Here is a 21,339-nt window from a genome sequence, read left to right on the forward strand (position 1 = left end):
CAAGACATAATTGATCAATAAATGAATGAACACAGCACAAAATGTCTAGATGCTATATCCTCTGGGTGGGGGGATGGTATAGTATCACCATTAAGGGTTCAACCAACCTCGCTCTATCATCCACTGACTTTAGGATAACTTTAAAGAAGTTATTTACGAGACCATCCTGGCTAACAAGGTGAAACCCTATCTCTACTAAAAATACAAAAAATTAGCCGGGCGTGGTGGCAGGCGCCTGTAGTCCCAGCTACTCGGGAGGCTGAGGCAGGAGAATGGCGTGAACCCGGGAGCTGGAGCATGCAGTGAGCTGAGATCGCGCCACTACACTCCAGCCTGGGCCACAGAGCCAGACTCGGTCTCAAAAAAAAAAAAAAAAAAAAAAAACAAGAAGTTATTTAACCCCTCTGGGGCTCTGTTATTCACCTCTAAAATGAAGATAACAACACAATCTACTTCATAGGATTTCTGCAAAAATTAAATAAGATGATGTACATCAAGCACTTAGCACAGTGGAGGCCCAGAGTAACTTGCAGTAACTGCTAGAGGCATGCTGACTGACATCATTGCTGGTTTGCCCCAAGCCAGAGTCATCACCATCAGCTGGAAATTTTTTAATTAATGAAGTATTATTATTTCTTTTTTTGAGATGGAGTCTCACTCTATCGCCCAGGCTGGAGTGCAGTGACATGATCTTGGCTCACTGCAAACTCTGCCTCCTGGGTTCACACCATTCTCCTGCCTCAGCCTCCCGAGCAGCTGGGACTATAGGTGCCCGCCACCTTGCCCGGCTAATTTTTTGTATTTTTAATAGTACGGGGTTAGCCAGGATGGTCTTAATCTCCTGACCTCATGATCCACCCACTTCGGCCTCCCAAAGTGCTGGGATTACAGGTATGAGCCACCATGCCCAGCCTGGAAATTTCATTATCCCAAGTAAAAGCTCTCCTTAGGGAAGCTGGGTGCGGTGGCTCACGCCTGCAATCCTAGCACTTTGGGAGGCTGAGGTGGGTGGATCAAGAGGTCAGGAGTTCGAGACCAGCCTGACCAACACGGTGAAACCCTGTCTCCACTAAAAATACAAAAATTAGCTGGGTGTGGTGGCGCGTGCCTGTAGTCCCAGCTACTTGGGAGGCTGATGTGGGAGGATTGCTTGAGTTATGATGGTGCCACTGCACTCCAGCCTAGGCAATAGAGGAAGACCATGTCTCCAAAAAAAAAAAAAAAAAAAAAAGAGAGAGAGAAAAAAAAATAGGGAGAATTGAACAAGGAGGATCCTTATTCAATACTTACTACTCCCTCCCTCAAAAGGATATATCTTTTGAATTAAAAAAGAAACCTAGGCCACTACGGTGGCTCATGCCTGTAATCCCAGAACTTTGGGAGGCCAGAGGTGGGAGGATCACCTGAGGTCAGGAGTTTGAGACTAGGCTGGCCACCATGGTGAAACTCTGTCTCTACTAAAAATACAAAAAATTGGCCAGGCGCAGTGGCTCACAGCCTGTAATCCCAGCACTTTGGGAGGCCGAGGCAGGCAGATCACCTGAGGTCGGGAGTTCGAGACCAGCCTGACCAACATGGAGAAACCCCTTCTCTACTAAAAATACAAAATTAGCTCGGTATGGTGGTGCATGCTTGTAATCCCAGCTATTCGGGAGGCTGAGGCAGGAGAATCGCTTGAATCCAGGAGGCAAAGGTCACGGTGAGCCGAGATCACGCCATTGCACTCCAGCCTGGGCAACAAGAGCGAAACTCCGTCTCAAAAAAAAAAAAAAAAAATGCAAAAAATTAGCCAGGCGTGGTGGCATGTGCTTGTGATCCCAGCTACTCAGGAGGCTGAGGCAGGAGAATCGCTTGAGCCGGGGAGGTGGAGGTTGCAGTGAGCCCAGATTGTGCCACTGCACTCCAGCCTGGGTGACAGAGCGAGTCTCTGTAACAACAACAACAAAAAGGCCCTGGTGTGATTCCGTCCCGCGCGGCTGTTCTCTGGAGCAGCGTTCGTTTATCTCCGTCCACCTTCTCTCCCACCTAAGTGTGTGCCACCACCTGATGGAAGATTCGATGGACATGGAGATGAGCCCCCTGAGGTCCCAGAACTATCTTTTCAGTTGTGAACTAAAGGCCGACAAAGATTATCACTTTAAGGTGGATAATGATGAAAATGAGTACCAGTTATCTTTAAGAACGGTCAGTTTAGGGGCTGGTGCAAAGGATGAATTGCCCATTGTTGAAGCAGAGGCAATGAATTACGAAGGCAGTCCAATTAAAGTAACACTGGCAACTTTGAAAATGTCTGTACAGCCAACGGTTTCCCTTGGGGGCTTTGAAATAACACTACCAGTGGTCTTAAGGTTGAAGTGTGGTTCAGGGCCAGTGCATATTAGTGGACAGCACTTAGTAGCTGTGGAGGAAGATGCAGAGTCAGAAGATGAAGAGGAGGAGGACGTGAAACTCTTAAGTATATCTGGAAAGCGGTCTGCCCCTGGATATGGTAGCAAGGTTCCACAGAAAAAAGTAAAACTTGCTGCTGATGAAGATGATGATGATGATGATGATGATGAAGATGATGATGACGAAGATGATGATGATGATGGCTTTGATGATGAGGAAGCTGAAGAAAAAGCACCAGTGAAGAAATCTATACAAGATACTCCAGCCAAAAATGCACAAAAGTCAAATCAGAATGGAAAAGACTCAAAACCATCATCAACACTAAGATCAAAAGGACAAGAATCCTTCAAAAAACAGGAAAAAACTCCTAAAACACCAAAAGGACCTAGTTCTGTAGAAGACATTAAAGCAAAAATGCAAGCAAGTATAAAAAAGGTAGTTCTCTTCCCAAAGTGGAAGTCAAGTTCATCAATTATGTGAAGAATTGCTTCTGGATGACTGACCAAGAGGCTATTCAAGATCTCTGGCAGTGGAGGAAGTCTCTTTAAGAAAATAGTTAAAACAGTTTGTTAAAAATTTCCCGTCTTATTTCATTTCTGTAACAGTTGATATCTGGCTGTCCTTTTTATAATGCAGACTGAGAACTTTCTCTACCGTGTTTGATAAATGTTGTCCAGGTTCCATTGCCAAGAATGTGTTGTCCAAAATGCCTGTTTAGTTTTTAAAGATGGAACTCCACCCTTTGCTTGGTTTTAAGTATGTATGGAATGTTATGATAGGACATAGTAGTATCGGTGGTCAGACATGGAAATGGTGGGGAGACAAAAATACACATGTGAAATAAAACTCAGTATTTTAATAAAGTGAAAGAAAGAAAAAGAAAGAAAGAAAGAAAGAAAGAAAGAAAGAAAGAAAGAAAGAAAGAAAGAAAGAAAGAAAGAAAGAAAGAAAGAGAGAGAAAGAAAGAGAAAGGAAGGAAGGAAGGAATCTATACGGCTGGGCAGGTGGCTCACACCTGTAATCCCAGCACTTTGGGAGGCCTAGGCGAGTAGATTGCTTGAGGCCAGGAGTTTGAGACCAGAATGGGCACCATGGCAAAACCCCATCTCTACTAACAATACAAAAAATTAGCTGGGCATGGTGGCACATGCCTGTTAGTCTCAGCTACTCAGGAGGCTGAGGTGGAAGGATGGCTTCAGCCAGGGAGGCAGAGGTGGCAGGGAGCTGAGATCACACCACTGCACTCCAGCCTGGGCAACAGTGTGAGACACCTTCTCAAAAGATTTTTATTTTATTTTATTTTATTTTACTTTATTTTACTTCACTATTTTATTTTATTTTATTTTAATTTTATTTTTGAGACAGAGTCTTGCTCTGTCGCCCAGGCTGGAGTGCAGTGGCATGATCTCGGCTTACTGCAACTTCCACCTCCCGGGTTTAAGCCTCCCACGTAGCTGGGATTACAGGCACCTATCGCCATGCCAGGCTAATTTTAGTAGAAACAGGATTTCACCATGTTGGCCAGGCTAGTCTCGAACTCCTAACTTCAGGTAATCCAGCCGCCTCTGCCTCCCAAAGTGCTGGGATTATAGCCATGAGCCACCGTGTCTGGCCTAAAAGATCGTTTTCAGAGAAAAAAAAAGAAACCTATAATAAGATTGCATAAATATATATATATACACACACACACACACACACACACACACACACACACACATATATATATAATACATAAGAAAACATTCAATCTTCTTCAAAAGAATGATATGGCCCAGTGTGGTGGCTCACGTCTGTCATCCCAGCACTTTGGGAGGCTGAGGCATAAGGATCATGTGAGGCCAGGACTTTGTGACCAGTCTGGGCAACATAGCAAGACCCCGTCTCTATTAAAAATTAAAAAATAGCTGGGCACTGTGGTTCATGCCTGAATCCCACTAATTTAATTTCTTAATTCATGAAACGAGTGGAGGGTTGGGGAGAAGCAAAGGGAAAGTAGGGAGAGAAAGAAAGGAAAAGGGGAAGAGGTAGGTAGGTTGTCTGTAAATATCACAGATCTAGGTAACAGTTAACTGAGACATAGGGAAAAAAATTATAGAGCACCAAATGACCTACCAATTACAAACTAAACCCATGAGTCAGTAGGCCAGAATGGGGATGCAAAAAGAACCATGGAGCCAGGTACGGTGCCTCATGCTTGTAACCCCAGCACTTTGGGAGGCTGAGGCGGGTGGATCACCTGAGGTCAGGGGTTCGAGACCAGCCTGACCAATGTGATGAAACCCCATCTTTACTAAAAATAAAAAAATTAGCTGGATGTGGTGGTGTGTGCCTATAGTCCCAGCTACTTGGGAGGCTGAGACAGGAGAATTGCTTGAACCCGGGAGGCGGAGGTTGCAGTGAGCCGAGATAGTGCCACTGCATTCCAGCCTGGCAACAGAGGGAGATTTCGTCTCAAAAAAAAAAAAAAGAACGGTGGAATCCCCAAAAAGCCTTTACTCAGAGATAAACAAAAAAGAGAGCTTCAGGCCGGGCGCGGTGGCTCAAGCCTGTAATCCCAGCACTTTGGGAGGCCGAGACGGGCGGATCACGAGGTCAGCAGATCGAGACCATCCTGGCTAACCTGGTGAAACCCCGTCTCTACTAAAAAATACAAAAAACTAGCCGGGCGAGGTGGTGGGCGCCTGTAGTCCCAGCTACTCGGGAGGCTGAGGCAGGAGAATGGCGTAAACCCGGGAGGCCGAGCTTGCAGTGAACTGAGATCCGGCCACTGCACTCCAGCCTGGGCGACATAGCGAGACTCTGTCTCAAAAAAAAAAAAAAACAAAAAAACACACAAAAAAAAAAACAAAAAAGAGAGCTTCATTCCAGGGAATGAATGCCTCTGCCATCCCTCCCTAGTCTCATTTAATCTGAGTTTTCACTTTAAATCATTTGTTCAGAGATACTACTGAAACTCACAAAGCACGCAATTGACAATTCAGTAAGTATTTATGACTGCTGTAGAATGATACACATAAACTGTATTGAGCGCTTTGAAATAAAAAGTTATGAGAGATGAGTTTAGCTATGTAGATAACATATTCATGAGACAGAAGGGATTGAGCTGGAAAGTAGAGGAACTTCTAGAATACTCTGAATGCTGGATTGCGCAGTATCACGCTGCCCCTTCACTTGAACCTGAGGGCCTGTGACCTCATGCCAGAACCAGGCTCTGGCAGTTCTTTCAAGTATTCTAACATCTAGAGTCAAATTTCCTAGGAAAGAGAGCAATAACCTAGTCTCATTAAGAAGAAAATCAGGAAGGGACCAAAAATTCTAGAAGCTACCTGGAAGTCCAATTATCCTCCAGTGAAGTCATGCCAGAGATCAGCTACTTATGTATGTCTGGAAAACATCTTTGCCCCAAGAACTCCAACTATGACCAAGCTGACCATATAAACCAGTCAACAGAGCCTCTTCAATGCTAGCCAAAAGCCAGTGAAAAGAGGGGCAAAATAGGCCAGGTGCAGTGGCTCATGCCTGTAATCCCAGCACTTTGGGAGGCCAAGGTGGGTAGATCACCTGAGATCAGGACTCCAAGACCAGCCTGGCCAACATGGTGAAACCCCGTCTCTACTAAAAATGTAAAAATTAGCCAGGCATGGTGGCAGGTGCCTGTAATCCCAGCTACTTGGGAGGCTGAGGCAGGAGAACCACTTGAACCCAGGTTGCAGTGAGCCAAGATTGCACCATTGCACTCCAGCCTGGGCAACAAGAGCGAACCTCCATCTCAAAAAAAAAAAAAAAGAAGGGGAAAATGAACAAAACATTCTCCAGGGAAGCATCCAACCTTCCCCCCCTTCAAAAGCTCCTCCTGTGTCTCTTTCCATAGGTCTTTCCAACTCCTCTTGCCTGAAACTTCTTTACCCTTGTTTTTCTTCCCTTCTTCACAGTCTCCCCACATCTTTCCTCCGATTTCCCATCAAGCAAATGTGTTCAATACATTTAGCAGTTCTAACCTCACATAGAAATGATCTCATGAGAGAGCTCCTCCCAAAGCAGGGAAGACTCCCCGGAAAAGTCTGACCAGCCATCCAAAGTGTGTCTGCCCTATATAATCTCCCGGATAAACTCAAGGGTGGCTCGGCCAGTAGATGCACCCACAGGAAAACACTGAAGGTCAAATTAATAAGAAATATGTCTATTATGTTAATCCTGGCTCAAAAAGCCAAATGCCTGCTCGATTCTAGAAAAATCAATCACTTCAAGGAATTGACAGGCCAGGGGAAAAAAAAAAAAAAACAGAATCATGCAAACTGGAGGTAACTTAAAGTAGTTAAAGACAGGTTCTCTGAAAAGCTGACTCACGGTGGTTTCAATGGCTTACATGGGTCAAATTTTAAACATCCTTGTACTAAAACAAAATAGCCTATCAAGTTAAATGCCAAGAGTCTGTTGTAACTGAATGATCCCCAGGCTGAAAAAGCTCACAAGACACTGAGCAGAAACTGAAGGCACATAATAGAGTTTCTTTCATCTTTCTTTTGGTCTGAGTCATCCTCAACCCTATGTTTCCCAGTAAATGCCATATAATGCCTTCCCCTCTACCACTATCACTAAACAAAAGGGGCTTCTACTTGAGTTTCTTTGCCTTAAAGGCAACAACGGAGGACGAGGCCCTGCTACTAACCCAACTATTGGTTATAATTTTGACAGCTCCTAAGATCTTTTTTTTTATTGTTATATTTATATGACACCTAAGAAGCCAATAATAGATATATTCATGTTCTGACCAGAACTTGCCAAAGGGCTAACCAGCCATTGCACCAAAATTAGTCCTTACATTATAATACTCTGGCCATTGGAAGAGAAAAATGGGAAAATTCAACAATTTGAAAGATGATGATCCCTCTGGCCACAATCTACTGACCAGAATGAAGTCCTGAAGGATTTCCTCCTGTTATGTTATCTACCAGCCAATCTCAGAGGAGCTGAAAAGAACAAGCCCCAGGAAGCTACCCTAGACCAGAAAGCCAAGAACAGGGCCAAGAAAGTGAATGGCAGACAAGCCTAAGATAGAAGTGGCATGGACATGTGGCAGACTAGCACAGCCAGTTTGTGGTAAAGAATTCCCATACAGGGCTGGGTGCAGTGGCTCATGCCTGTAATCCCAGCACTTTGGGAGGCCGAGGCAGGCAGATCACTTGAGGTCAGGAGTTCGACATCAGCCTGGCCAACATGGCAAAGCCCCATCTCCACTAAAAATACAAAAATCAGCTGGGCATGGTGGTAAGAGCCTGTAGTCCCAGCTATTCAGGAGGCCGAGGCAGGAGAATTGCATGAATCCGAGAGGCAGAGGTTGCAGTGAGCCAAGAAGGTGCCACTGCACTCCAGCTGGGTGACAGAGTGAGACTCCATCTGAAAGAAGGAAGGAAGGAAGGAAGGAAGGAAGGAAGGAAGGAAGGAAGGAAGGAAGGAAGGAAGGAAGGGAGGGAGGGAGGGAGGGAGGGAGGGAGGGAGGGACAGGGGAAGGAAGGGGAAGGAAAGGGAAGGAAGGAAATGAAGGAAGGAAGGAAGAAAGAAAGGAAGGGAGACAGGAAATAGCAGAGGAAACCTCCGCCTCCTGGGTTCATGTGATTCTCCTGCCTCAGCCTCCTGAGTAGTTAGGACTACAGGTGCCTGCCACCACGCCTAGCTGACTTCTGTATTTTTAGTAGACATGGGGTTTTGCCATGTTAGCCAGGCTGGTCTCGAATTCCTGACCTCAAGTGATCCACCTGCCTCAGCCTCCCAAAGTGCTGGTATTACAGGCATAAGCCACCGTGCCCAGCCTGCTATTTTCCATTCCTGAACTCCACTAGAATAATGTATCTTTTAGTCAAGTCCCAGTATTCTGAGCTGCACTATTCTGGGACTGTAAACAAGTGAAGCCGCCAAGCTACAAGATGAGTCTTCTTAAAGAAGCAATCTCAGGCCGGGCGCAGTGGCTCACGCCTGTAATCCCAGCACTTTGGGAGGCCGAGACGGGCGGATCACGAGGTCAGGAGATCAAGACCATCCTGGCTAACACGGTGAAACCCCATCTCTAATAAAAAATACAAAAAAACTAGCCAGGCGAAGTGGCGGGCGCCTGTAGTCCCAGCTACTCGGGAGGCTGAGGCAGGAGAATGGCGTGAACCCAGGAGGCGGAGCTTGCAGTGAGCCGAGATCGGGCCACTGCACTCCAGTATGGGCAAGAGTGCCAGACTCCGTCTCAAAAAAAAAAAAAAAAGAAGCAATCTCACCGGGCGCGGTGGCTCACGCCTGTAATCCCACCACTTTGGGAGGCCCAAGGCAGGTAGATCCCCTGAGGTCAGGAGTTTGAGACCAGCCTGGCCAACATGGTGAAACCCTATCTCTACTAAAAATACAAAAATTAGCCAGGTGTGGGGGCAGTCACCTGTAATCCCAGCTACTCAGGAGGCTGAAGCAGGAGAATCGCTTGAACCCAGGAGGCAGAGGTTCCAGTGAGCCAAGATCACGCCATTGCACTCCAGCCTAGGCGACAAGAGTGAAACTCTGTCTCCAAAAAAAAAAAAAAAAAAAGGAGTGGTCCCAATGAGAGGATGTCCACCAATGACTTCGCTGAAGGGAAGAACGAAGAGTCTCATCTCTGGCTCCCATTTTACAGAGGGTCGGCCCCAAGTGAACATTCCCTTAGCCTCTTACTGACCACTCCTAGGTCACTGAGCTTCTTTACCAACCTACACCTAGAGCATGAGAGGCCTCAGCTTCAAGAGTCTTTGGGCATAAAAAGGCCCTTGGCTCTCCTAATGTTCCAGTCAGAAACAATCAGCATGCAGGTGGAACAGGTGGAGGCTCTTGTCAGTTTGCTGCTCTGCTCTCTCAGAAAGAGGATACTCGCAGGTAAGTTTGGTAGAAATGAGACAGAGGAGAATGGGATGGTTGTACGGTGTCTTTTTAAAAACACAAGAATCGCCAGGTTCGGTGGCTCATGCCTGTAATTCCAGCACTTTGGAGGCCAAGGCGGGCGGATCACCTGAGGTCAAGATTTCAAGATAAGCCTGGCCAATACGGTGAAACCCCGTCTCTACTAAAAAAACAAAAATTAGCCAGGTGTGGTGGCGGGCGCCTGTGGTCCCAGCTACTCGGGAGGCTGAGGCAGGAGAATCGCTTGAACCTGAGAGGTGGAGACTGCAGTGAGCTGAGATAGTGCCACTGTACTCCAGCCTGGCAACAGAGCGAGACTCCATCTCAAAAATAAATAAATAAATAATAAAAACACAAGAACAAAGAAAAACAAATGCCTTTTACCGTTTCACCTTTCTTCTCCTGACAGGTTAACATTCTAATAAAATGCGATGTCTGACTCCCACACAAGACCCAAGAGATGGGAAAATTCTATCCTCTTCCTCCACTACGAACTCTACCTACCAGAAATCCTATTCTTCTGATCTTTAACTTATGTGCTAAGGTGTTGCCTCTGGCTTCAAGAGATTACAGATGGCTCGTCAGCATGAATCATTTATTTAGCTCTAAATAATGGATCTGGGCCGGGCGTGGTGGCTCACACCTGTAATCCCAGCACTTTGGGAGGCCAAGGCGGGTGGATCACGAGGTCAGGAGATGGAGACCATCCTAGCTAACACGGTGAAACCCTGTCTCTACTAAAAGGACAAAAAAGGGCATGCTCTAAGAGGCCTCTCATGCTCTAAGTGTAGGGCATGGTGGCGGGCGCCTGTAGTCCCAGCTACTCAGGAGGCTGAGGCAGGAGAACGGCCTGAATCCGGGAGGCGGAGCTTGCAGTGAGCCAAGATCGTGCCACTGCACTCCAGCCTGGGCAACAGTGCGAGACTCCGTCTCATAAATAAATAAATAAATAAATAAAGGATCTGTAAGTCCTTTGGTTTTCCTAGCACAGTTCCACTGAGGCTAGAAAAATCAATGAATATGGCTGGACGCAGTGGCTCATGCCTGTAATCTCAGCACTTTGGGAGGCCAAGGCTGGTGGATCACCTGAGGTCAGGAGTTCAAGATCAGCCTGGCCAAAATGGTGAAACCCCGTCTCTACTAAAAATTAGCCGGGTGTGGTGGTGGGTACCTGTAATCCCAGTTACTCAGGAGGCTGAGGCAGGAGACTCACTTGAACTCAGGAGTCAGGGGTTGCAGTGAACCAAGATTGTGCCACTGCACTCCAGCCTGAGCAACAAGAGCAAAACTCCAGTCCCCAAAAAAGAAAAAAAAAAAAAAAAAAAAAAGATCAATGAATACAACTCAGAAAGTCTTACCATTTCACTAGAGAGGTTACAAAATATATCAAAAGAGAATGCTGACTTCACCAGCTAAATTACTTGAGGAGCAGACAGAACTAAAAGAGGGAAGAAAAAGACGAGGTACAGTAATCCCAGCAGTTTGGGAGGCCGCAGGAGGATCATATGAGCCCAGGAGGTAGAAACCAGCCTGGGCAACAGAGTAAGGCCCTGTCTCAAAAGAAAAAAGAAAAAGATGAAGGAAAAACTGATGTTTGGTTCAATTTTTTTGTCCCTTATATATTTTCCACTTCACTAGTGTCCAGATGTCCTGTTAGACTAAACCTTCATCTGTCAGATCCCTCACTTTCTCAATCTCAGCACTACTGACCTTTTATACCGCCAGATAAACTCCTTCTGTCGGGGGCTGCCCTATGTCCTGCCTGTGGTTTTAAGTAGCACCCTGGCCTCTATGCACTATTCAGTAGCATATTCCCCCCAAAGCTCTGTTGTGACAACCAAAGATGTCTCCAATCATTGCTAAATGTCCCTTGAGGGAACAAAATCGCTCCTGATTGACAACCACTGTGTTAGATAATACAAATGAGACTAATTTATCTGTCTTTTTTGTATCAATCAGGTTCTTAAAGACTTAGTTTTATCAATTTCACACAATAAAACCTGGTGTCTTAAATAAGCAAGTGTTATTTGTACAAACCAAATGCCTACAAGTCACCACTGAGTTCCCTTACTCCCTCACTCCTCCATCCAACATATCGGCACTCCTGACTATTTTACCTATGAACTTTGTCCAAAACTCATCAGTCTCTCCATTTCCCCATCTCAGTAACATCAAATCTACACCACTTCTTTCCTCACCCTCTGCAACAGCCTCCTAAGCGGTCTCCCTGCCTTCCTTCCTGTCCCTCTACAGTCACTACCATCTAGTCTATACATCAGTCTCTTATCAGGTCACTACAGCTTCTATCGGGTCCTGTGACTTCTTAGCATAAAGCAGTCTGGTGTCTCCCGTCACCCTTAAAATAAAATCCGCTTACTTCTACAGCCTGCATGGCCTCCTATGCTCTGGAATCTGCTTCCCTCTGCACCTCTTTCCTTACTATTCTCTGCCAGTTCACTCCAGCCACACTGGCATTCTTTCTAGCCTCAAACATGCCATCCAACCTTCATTTTCTTCTCATTCCCTCTATCTGGAGGTCTACATACCACATTAGCAGTGGCTCATGCCTGTAATCCCAGCACTTTGGGAGGCTGAGGTGGGCGGATCACCTGAGGTCTGGAGTCCAAGACTAGCCTGGCCAACATGGCAAAACCCCATCTCTTCTAAAAATACAAAGATTAGTCAGGTGTGGTGGTGGGTGCCTGTAATCCCACCTACTCGGGAGGCTAAGGAAGAAAAATCACTTGAATCCGGGAGGCAGAGGTTGCAGTGAGGTGAGATTGCACCACTGCACTCCAGCCTAGGTGACAGAGCAAGACTCGGTCTCAAAAAAAAAAAAAAAAAAAAAAAAAAAGTCACCTCTACAATAAGACCTCCTCTGACCATCCTGCCAAAGAGGCTTCCAAATCACTCTCTCAGGTGTTTACATGTGTGAAATCTGCTTTCCCCACTTGAATGGTAAGCTTTATGAAGTGGACCATGTCTTATTGGACCATGTCCAATGGACCATGTCTTATTAACCATGTATCCCCAGAACATAAGAAATGCCTGGCACAGCTGGGCGCAGTGGCTCATGACTGTAATCCCATCACTTTGGGAGGCCAAGGCAGGCAGATCATGAGGTCACGAGTTCAAGACTAGTCTGACCAACATGGTGAAACTCCATCTCTTCTAAAAATACAAAAAAATTAGCCAGGCGTGGTGGCGTGCACCTGTAATCCCAGCTACTCAGGAGGCTGAGGCAGAAGAACTGCTTGAACCCCGGAGGCGGAGGTTGCAGTGAGCCAAGATCGTGCCACTGTGCTCCAGCCTAGGTGATAGAGACTCCATCTCAAAAAAAAAAAAAGTTCCTGGCACATAATATATGCGCAAAAATTGTGATGAATTAATGGATGTCTTTGGCCAGCAGGTCAAATGTGTCCATTTAGGAGCCACAGGTGACTTTCTACTTCTGAGACCAAAAGTCAGCCTCTCCTCAAATTTACCACTATAGTACACACTCACATGACAAGGTAATGATAAAATGTTCACCCTCAAAGGAAGCTTTTTGTGCTTTTACATTTTCTAAAAGAAACTGAATAGTACTCAAATCATACACAAAAATCTTAGGAGACTCTAGGCCATAGAATTTGAGGAGACCACACACAAGGGTTACAGCCTATAAGGTGCTAAAATAACCTCTATCTATGGGCCGGGCACAGTGGTGCCCACCTGTAGTCCCAGCTACTGGGGCAGCTGAAGTGGAAGGATTGCTTGAGCCCAGGAATTCAAGGCCAGCCCGGGCAACACCCCATCTAAAAAAAATGGGGCAAGACCCCATCTGCCGGGCGCGGTGGCTCAAGCCTGTAATCCCAGCACTTTGGGAGGCCGAGACGGGCGGATCACGAGGTCAGGAGATCGAGACCATCCTGGGTAACACAGTGAAACCCCGTCTCTACTAAAAATACAAAAACTTAGCCGGGCGAGGTGGCGGGCGCCTGTAGTCCCAGCTACTCGGGAGGCTGAGCCAGGAGAATGGCCTGAACCCGGGAGGCGGAGCTTGCAGTGAGCTGAGATCCGGCCACTGCACTCCAGCCTGGGTGACAGAGCGAGACTCCGTCTCAAAAAAAAAAAAAAAAAAAAAAAAAAAAAAAGACCCCATCTAAAAAAAAAAAAAATCCCTATGTACTAAATTGAAAAGGCTCAAAATGCTCAAAACCCACAAATGCCTAGAAACATGAGAAGAAAAACAAAATTGGAACCTAACTGATAGACTCTTTACTGCTATGAGGAAGATCATCAATAATATTTTGATAATGATAAATAATAATACATTTATGCAGAGCTATGGTTCATCAGATTCTCACAGAAGCCATAAAGAATTGGTGAGCTGGTGCTTTTGGCCACAATCAAGTTTAATTAGAAAGTTTAGGCCAGAGCGGGGCACGGTGGCTCACGCCTGTAATCTCAGCACTTTGGGAGGCCGAGGCAGGTGGATCACAAGGTCAGGAGTTTGAGACCAGCCTGACCAACATGGTGAAACCCCGCTTCTACTAAAAATACAAAAATTAGCCAGGCATGGTGGTGGTGCCTACAATCACAGCTACTTGGGAGGTTGACACAGGAGAATCACTTGAACCCAGAAGATGGAGGTTGCAGTGAGCCGAGATCGCACCACAGCACTGCAGCCTGGGCAACAGAGCAAGACTCTGTCTCAGAAAAAAAAAAAAAAAAAATTTATGTCAGGCGCAGTGGCTCACACCTGTAATCCTAGCACTCTGGGAGGCCAGGGCGGGCGGGTCATAAGGTCAAGAGATCAAGACCATCCTGGCCAACATGGTGAAACCCCGTCTCTACAAAAAATACAAAAATTTGCTGGACATGGTGGCACACACCTGTAATCCCAGCTACTTGGGAAGCTGAGGCAGAAGAATTGCTCGAACCCAGAAGGCGGAGGTTGCAGTGAGCCAAGATTGTGCCACCACACTCCAGCACCTGGGCAACAGAGTGAGACTCCATCTCAAAAAAAAAACAAAGGAAAGGAAAGCAAAGGATAAGTATACACAAAAAAATTCTAGAAAGGCATGCAGTTCACTGTTTTTTGTTTTTTTTTTCAGACAGACTCTCGCACTGTCACCTGGACTGGAGTGCAATGGTGCAATCTCAGCCTCCCAAGTAGCTGGGATTACAGGAACACACCACCACACCAGGCTAATTTTCTGTATTTTTAGTAGAGACGGGGTTTCACTATGTTGGCTAGACTGGTCTCGAGCTCCTGACCTCGTGATCCGCCAGCCTCGGCCTCACAAAGTGTTGGGATTACAGGTGTGAGCCACCACGCCTGGCCACAGTTCATCGTTAATGATGACTACTTTAAGAAAAAAAAAAGCAGGAGCCAGGCATGGTGGCTCATGCCTGTAATCCCAGCACTTTGGGAGGCCAGGGTAGGAGAATCAATTGAGGTCAGGAGTTGGAGACCATCCTAGCCAATATGCAAAACCCGGTCCCTACTAAAAACACAAAAATTAGCAGGGCGTGGTGGTAGGTGCCTGTAATCCCAGCTACTTGGGAGGCTGAGGCAGGAGAATCGCTTGAACCCGGGATGCAGAAGTTGCAGTGAGCTGACATCGTGCCATTGCACTCCAGCCTGGGCAACAGAGTGAAACTCCATCTCAAAAAAAAAAAGAGAGAAAAAAAGAAAGGAAAGGAGGCTGGGCACAGCGGCTCACACTTGTAATCCATGCACTTTGGGAGCCCAAGTCAGGCTGGTCTCAAACTCCTGACCTCATGATCACCTGCTTTGGCCTCCCAAAGTGCTGGAATTACAGGTGTGAGCCACCGCACTCAGTCTGTATTTTCAGTAGAGATGGGGTTTCACCATGTTGGTCAGGCTGGTCTCAAACTGCTGACATTGTGATCCACCCGCCTCGGTCTCCCAAAGTACTGGGATTACAGGTGTGAGCCACCATGCCTAGCTAATTTTTTTTATTTTCAGTAGAAACGGTGTTTGACCATGTTGGTCCAGCTGCTCTCGAACTCCTGACCTCCGGTGATCCACCTGCCTGGGCCTCCCAAAGTGCTGGGATTACAGGCATGAGCCACCATGCCTGGCCTTGATATCCATTTTTTAAAAACTGAAGTTGGCTGGGCATGGTAGCTCACTCCTGTAATCCCAGCACCTTGGGAGGCTGATGCAGGTGGATAATTTGAGGTCAGGAGTTCGAGACTAGCCTGGCCAATGTAGAGAAACCCTGTCTCTACTAAAACAAACACAAAAATCAGCCAGGCAAGTGGTGCATGCCTGTAGTTCCAGCTACTCAGGAGGCTGAGGCAGGAGAATCGCTTGAACCTGGGAGACGGAGGTTGCAGTGAGGCAAGATCATGCCACGGCACTCCAGCCTGGGGGACAGAGTGAGACTCTGTCTCCAAAAAAAAAAAAAAACAACTGAAGTTTAGATGTGACAACACCGATCAGTAAGTATTCATGCACTGACAATGTGTTTACCATTGTACATGGTATAGGCCATGAAACATGGTCCTGCTCTCCAGAAGTTCACAATCTAGCTTAATTTATAACCTAGATTTATGTCAATCATCTAATTGTTTTGAACATTCACTATTAGAAAACTGAACTATTTTAAGTATTTCTCCATTTATGACTCTATGAGAACAAATCACCTAAAATCAATGAATTCTATGTCTAAACCATCAGTCTCAAGAATGCTGCTTGCAATTAACAAACTGTTATATCCTGGGAAGTGGTTAATGTTTATGAAAGGGAGGAAATGTGGGAAGAATCTTTACAAACAATCCAATTATATACATATTACATACAAGAAATAAAGATGAAGGACCAATATCATCTCTGGGTAGTTAGATTTATCTTCTTCATTACACTTCTTTAAATGCTCTTAATTCTCAACTAAGGAACACATAACAATGCTACAAAAAAGAAAAAAATATACACATCCTCCTCCCCAAAAACACCTTCTTTTTAAAGGTGCCAATGCAATCCATGAGGGTTACTAGTTCATCCCAAAGCTTCCCCTCATTTGACAAAAGTGGCAACAACCAAACTATGACTTTCCAAAAGCTGACATTACAGAGAACTGATAGCAAAACCACCAAGAACCATCCAAAATCCAAGTGTTCCATTTATAAAAGATTTAGTCCACAATGTCGCCCAATTAGAGCATAATCCATAATGAAGACATTATTGCTAACAAGGGACGCAGAATGGGATCTGGGTCACTCTTCCATAACTATTTGTTCCTCTCAAACCAATAAAGAAAAGTCTGTGTTAGCAAAGTATTTAGCTGACAATGGAAGTACATAGGAATCATGATGTAATTCATTTCCATCAACTTATCCAAGGAGGAAAAACGTACAGAAGAAAAATATTAGGTGGGTAATTAGGGAGCCTCTCAAATGGTAACTTACATAGGTACTCCCCTCCAAACTGGAAACTGAAGGAGTCATCACCATCAAAAGTACTGAGTCAGTGAACCACAGATACTCCACAGTGATACTGACGACAACAAACTGGTACTGGATACCATGTGCCAGACTGTGATAAAAATCATTTAAGCTGTGCGTCAGTTTCACTTCTACTTTACAGGATTGTTGATAGAACTCAAAAAGATTAGGAATGGAAAGGATTTTTATCACTTACCCTTGGCTATGCAGTGATTGGTAAACAAGGATGTGAATTCGAGCAAACTTCACTTGAAAGCCCACTCAAAAGAAAAGTATAGACACTACACTACCTTCATTCCAAAGTATAAACATTATACTACCCCTTCCCCAATCTCGCCTAGCTGTCACAACACTACCATCTCCCCAACTCAGACTCAAGCCAAATATCCCCTAGTCATTCTGTACTCCCAGATGCCCTCGCTGGCTTTTACTGATCAGAAACCTATACAAGAAAATATGAAGAGACCAGCCGATCATTCCTGTAATCCCAACACTTTGGGAGGCCAAGGCGGGTGGATCACTTGAGGTCAGGAGTTCGAGACCAACCTGGCCAACATGGTGAAACCCCATCTCTACTAAAAATTCAAAATTAGCCAGGCATGATGGCACGCGTCTGCAATCTTAGCTATTTGGGAGGCTGAGGCAGGAAAATAGCTTGAATCCAGGAGGCAGAGGTTGCAGTGAGCCGAGATGGCACCACTGCACTCCAGCCTGTGTGACAGAGCAAGAGTCCACCTCAAAAAAAAAAAATATACACACACACACACACACACACATATATACACACGTATATATATATATGTGTATATATATGTATGTATATGTATGTATATGAAGAGACCATCTGGAAAGAATATTGTCCTTATTAAAAGCCACTTTTTAAAGACCTGCCTGTCTAAATCGAGATAGCAGGTTTATGCCTTATTACCTAGCACTCCCATGGAACCCAATGTTGAGTGTGTATTTCCCTGGAAAGATACAGTCCTGCATCACTATCATTTACTCACAGCTTGCCAGGGTGCTCTCATTCTGAAGTGTTTTAAATCAGTTTGTTCCAATAATGCTACAATTAATACTAACAACAGCTACCATATACACTGACCATTTACTACACAACAGGCTCTACAAACACTGTCTCATTTCAACCTCACAACTCAATGAAGTAGGCTGTCCCCCATTTTATAGATGAAAAAGCTAAGGCTCAGAGAAGTAAAGTAATTCGACCAGAGGTCATGCAGCTGGTAACTAAATCTGACTCCATGCAGCTAAAGCCTCCAGAGGTCTTGCCTTTTAATGATTAAAATGTGATCTCCTCTCGGACATTGGTTTTGGAGAGCTGCCTTCCGACAACGGATCTGCTCCACTACACATGAATCCCATGATACCCATGTGCTTACCTGAACTTCTTCATTTTCGTCTACTAGGAGGAAACTCACAACCTTCTCAGTCATCTTCTTCCTCTTGGTCTCCTCATCCATCTCTTCTGCCTCCAGTGACCCCTGGAGATTACTGACATTGTACACAGTAACAGGGTGTCTCCTTTTGTTACCCCCAGAATGAGTCCTCTTCTGGCACTCCAGGCACAAGTTGATTTTGCAGGTCTGGCACCTCACTATTGCCCTCTGCCTCACACCTGGTAAATGCCCACTGAGACCCTTGCAGAGGTCACAGTAAGGGACATGGCCAGGTTTGAGTCTTATCCGCTCATGGTTTCTCAGGCGCTCCTGCCGGTGGAGCTCCTCCTCGCAGCGGAGACACTGCAGACTGCAGCACTCATCACACTCAAAGATAGCTTCATCAGTCCCGCTGCAGGCGTAACTTTCCTGGCACATCAGCCCCGGATTCAGGCCCTTCTCTGCTGGGGAAGTCTGGGCACTCATACTCACACTGGTAAGGAAACACACCCACCATATAACAGTCACTGAGCTTGCCCGGGGAGTGAAGACAAAGATTTGAGTCTGAAGACTGCACGAAACCTCCCCAGGGTTCTGAACACTTTAAAAAAGAACACCTTTCATGTCCTCCTGTTATAGCTCAGGACAAACAAATGTTCAAATTTTTAATTTGCTGCCTCCAAGACTCTTGTATCAGCAGCAACGTTGATTTGGTTTAATGGTTTCATCCTCCATAAAGTGTAAGCAAAGATGTGGTCAAAATTGACTTGGAAGGGTCTTTTATGGCTGAGAGAGGTCTGATGGATTCACGGCGGTGGGTTCACCAGTTGGACATCAACTACAAAGTTTTGGTAACCAAAGAAACTGGCCAGGAGCTTTTCAATATAATTTGACCTGAAGTCAGTATTTCAGGGGATACCTAGAATAGGGGAAGGAAAAGGATTTCAATCATCTAAAAAACGGAAGTGCACCTTAAAAAAAAAAAAAAAAAAAAAAAGATTGTGACTAAATTAAATACTAGCCCGAAACTGCTGAGACAAATCTCATTACTTTTTCTTTTTTCTTTTTTTCTGAGACAGAGTTTTGCTCTTGTTGCCCAGGCTGGAGTGCAATGGGACAGTCTCGGCTCACCGCAACCTCCGCCTCCCAAGTTCAAGCGGTTCTCCTGCCTCAGCCTCCCAAGGAGTTGGGATTACAGGCGCCCACCACAGCGCCCAGCTAATTTTTGTATTTTTAGTAGAGACGGGGTTTCACCATGTTGGCCAGGCTGGTCTTGAACTCTTGACCTAAGGTGATCCGCCCGCCTTGGCCTCCCAAACTGCTGGGATTACAGGCGTGAGCCACCACACCTGTTCAGAAATCTCATTTTTTATCTTAACACTTACACTGGCTTATTATATAACCAGGTGCAGTGGCTCATACCTGTAATTCCATCACTTTGGGAGGCCGAGGTGGGCAGATCACTTGAGGTCAGGAGTTCAAGACCACTCTGCCCAACATGGTGAAATCCCATCTCTACTAAAAATACAAACATTCACTGGGCATGGTGGCGGGCGCCTGTAATCCCAGCTACTAGGCAGGCTGAGGCAGGAGAATTGCTTGAACCCGGGAGGTAGAGGTTGCAGTGAGCCGAGATCTTGCCACTGCACTCCAGCCTGGAAGACAGAGTAAGACTCCCTCAAAAAAAAAAAATAATAATAATAATAAATATTTTCAAAATTATAGCTAAAGTTCCTCCTCTTGACAACAAACGCCACCTCTAGGCCCAAGGCATTTAAGAGACTTTGCTGCTCTATTTCCCAGACTGGAATTTTCTGTTCATTCAGTTATTAAATCCAGAATCTAAATCACTAAGTGAGTAGTCCTTGGAAGGACAGCCCTCTGCACCCCCACATGCATCCCACAATTGGGAGGAGTGGAGAGGCTTGTATAAAGCTAATGAAAATGTAATAATAAACTTTAGATCTATCAAATACCTGGGCCGACCCCGTTAGCCTTGTAACTGGATTGTTTCAACTCCAGTTAGACATATACTAAGGACTCTAAACTTAGAAACAATAGTAATAATTTCATGTTTAAAAACAATTTTTTTACTTTGTAATTCTTCTGTCCCTTCTTTCACTAACTGCCAAAAAAAAAAAAAAAAAAAAAAGGAGCAACAGGAGACAATTCCTCTACTATAACCCATGGCAAAGCCAGGCCTGCAGTGAATCAAAACAAGTAATTTTTCTCTTTGTCACTTAAAAACTAACTTAAAAATAACTTCAAAATAGGAAAAAAGATAACTGGGCCAAGAAAGGGACTTTTGTCACTTTGACAATTATATTCCTAATTCCCCCTAGCCTTGACCCCCATTCCAAGGCCCCAACAAGGTGTAAAGCCTGCCTTTCTGATAGTCACTCCTCCCCTACAGTAATCAATCTATCAATCTTATTTTTAGATAAACAAGGAAGGCGAAGGGAGTGACTAGGGGATCTTATTTACACTCTAACCTCAGACATGCCCAGCCAACTCCCAAAACAGAAACAAAAATCAAACTTGTCACAATTGAGAAAAATATAAAATCAACCTTCAAAAGTACACCTTACCCCCGGCCATGTCAAGCAAACATTTTGCCCACTCGGGCCCCCACCTCGACACCCCTCCCCAGCCGGGGGTTCCTCACCCTTCCTTCCACCCGGACACCACCGCCACAACCCGAGGGGCAGGAGCGGAGCCTAAGAACAAAGAAGGTCCCCCAAAATCTCCCCCACGCCAGCAAAGCCCGGAGCCGAATCCATTGTTTATACCACCCCACCCCCACCCCCGCCGCACCCGCCCCTCCTTCCTCCCGAGGGCAGCCGGAGCCCCAGGACGATCACTCGCCCCGCGCTGGGCCGTGCCCTCCCCGCCCTGCCCTGCCCGCCGCGGCCCGGGGATCCCACCACGGAGCAGCTCGGCCGCAGCAAGGCGGCGTCGGGGGGCCGCAGGGCGCCGGTGGGGACAGAGGCTGTTCCTCAGGACACCGGCAGATCCATCCTCATCTCCATCTCCGCCACCCTCCTCCTTCGTTGCCTCCCGGGCTTCCTCCTCTCCTGTTGTCAGTTGGGATCAGCTGATCGGAGTGAACTTCTCCCAGCTTGGACTAACAGGAAGGCGTGAGCGGTGCAGCCCAGAAAGGGAGGAGCGAGAGAGGGAGGAGCCCGGCGCCAGC

At 45.9% G+C, this 21,339-nt stretch overlaps 1 protein-coding gene and 1 pseudogene across 1 annotated transcript in view; one reads left to right on the top strand and one right to left on the bottom strand.

The window, feature by feature from the left end:
• ZFYVE1 (zinc finger FYVE-type containing 1) overlaps positions 1-21,251 on the bottom strand; it is a 60,628-nt gene extending 39,377 nt beyond the window's left edge. The window contains exons 1-2 of the mRNA XM_045396664.2: positions 21,071-21,251; positions 18,150-19,065 (exon numbers count right to left, since the gene is read on the bottom strand). Coding sequence (XP_045252599.1) covers positions 18,150-18,632 — 483 coding nt within the window. The 5' untranslated portion in view covers positions 18,633-19,065; positions 21,071-21,251. The remainder of the gene's footprint in view (positions 1-18,149; positions 19,066-21,070) is intronic.
• On the top strand, positions 1,950-3,339 carry LOC123574598 (nucleophosmin pseudogene; annotated as a pseudogene).
• Positions 21,252-21,339: the final 88 nt, after the last annotated feature.

The sequence above is a fragment of the Macaca fascicularis genome, chromosome 7 (genome assembly GCF_037993035.2).
Source record: "Macaca fascicularis isolate 582-1 chromosome 7, T2T-MFA8v1.1".
NCBI classification, from domain to species: domain Eukaryota; kingdom Metazoa; phylum Chordata; class Mammalia; order Primates; family Cercopithecidae; genus Macaca; species Macaca fascicularis.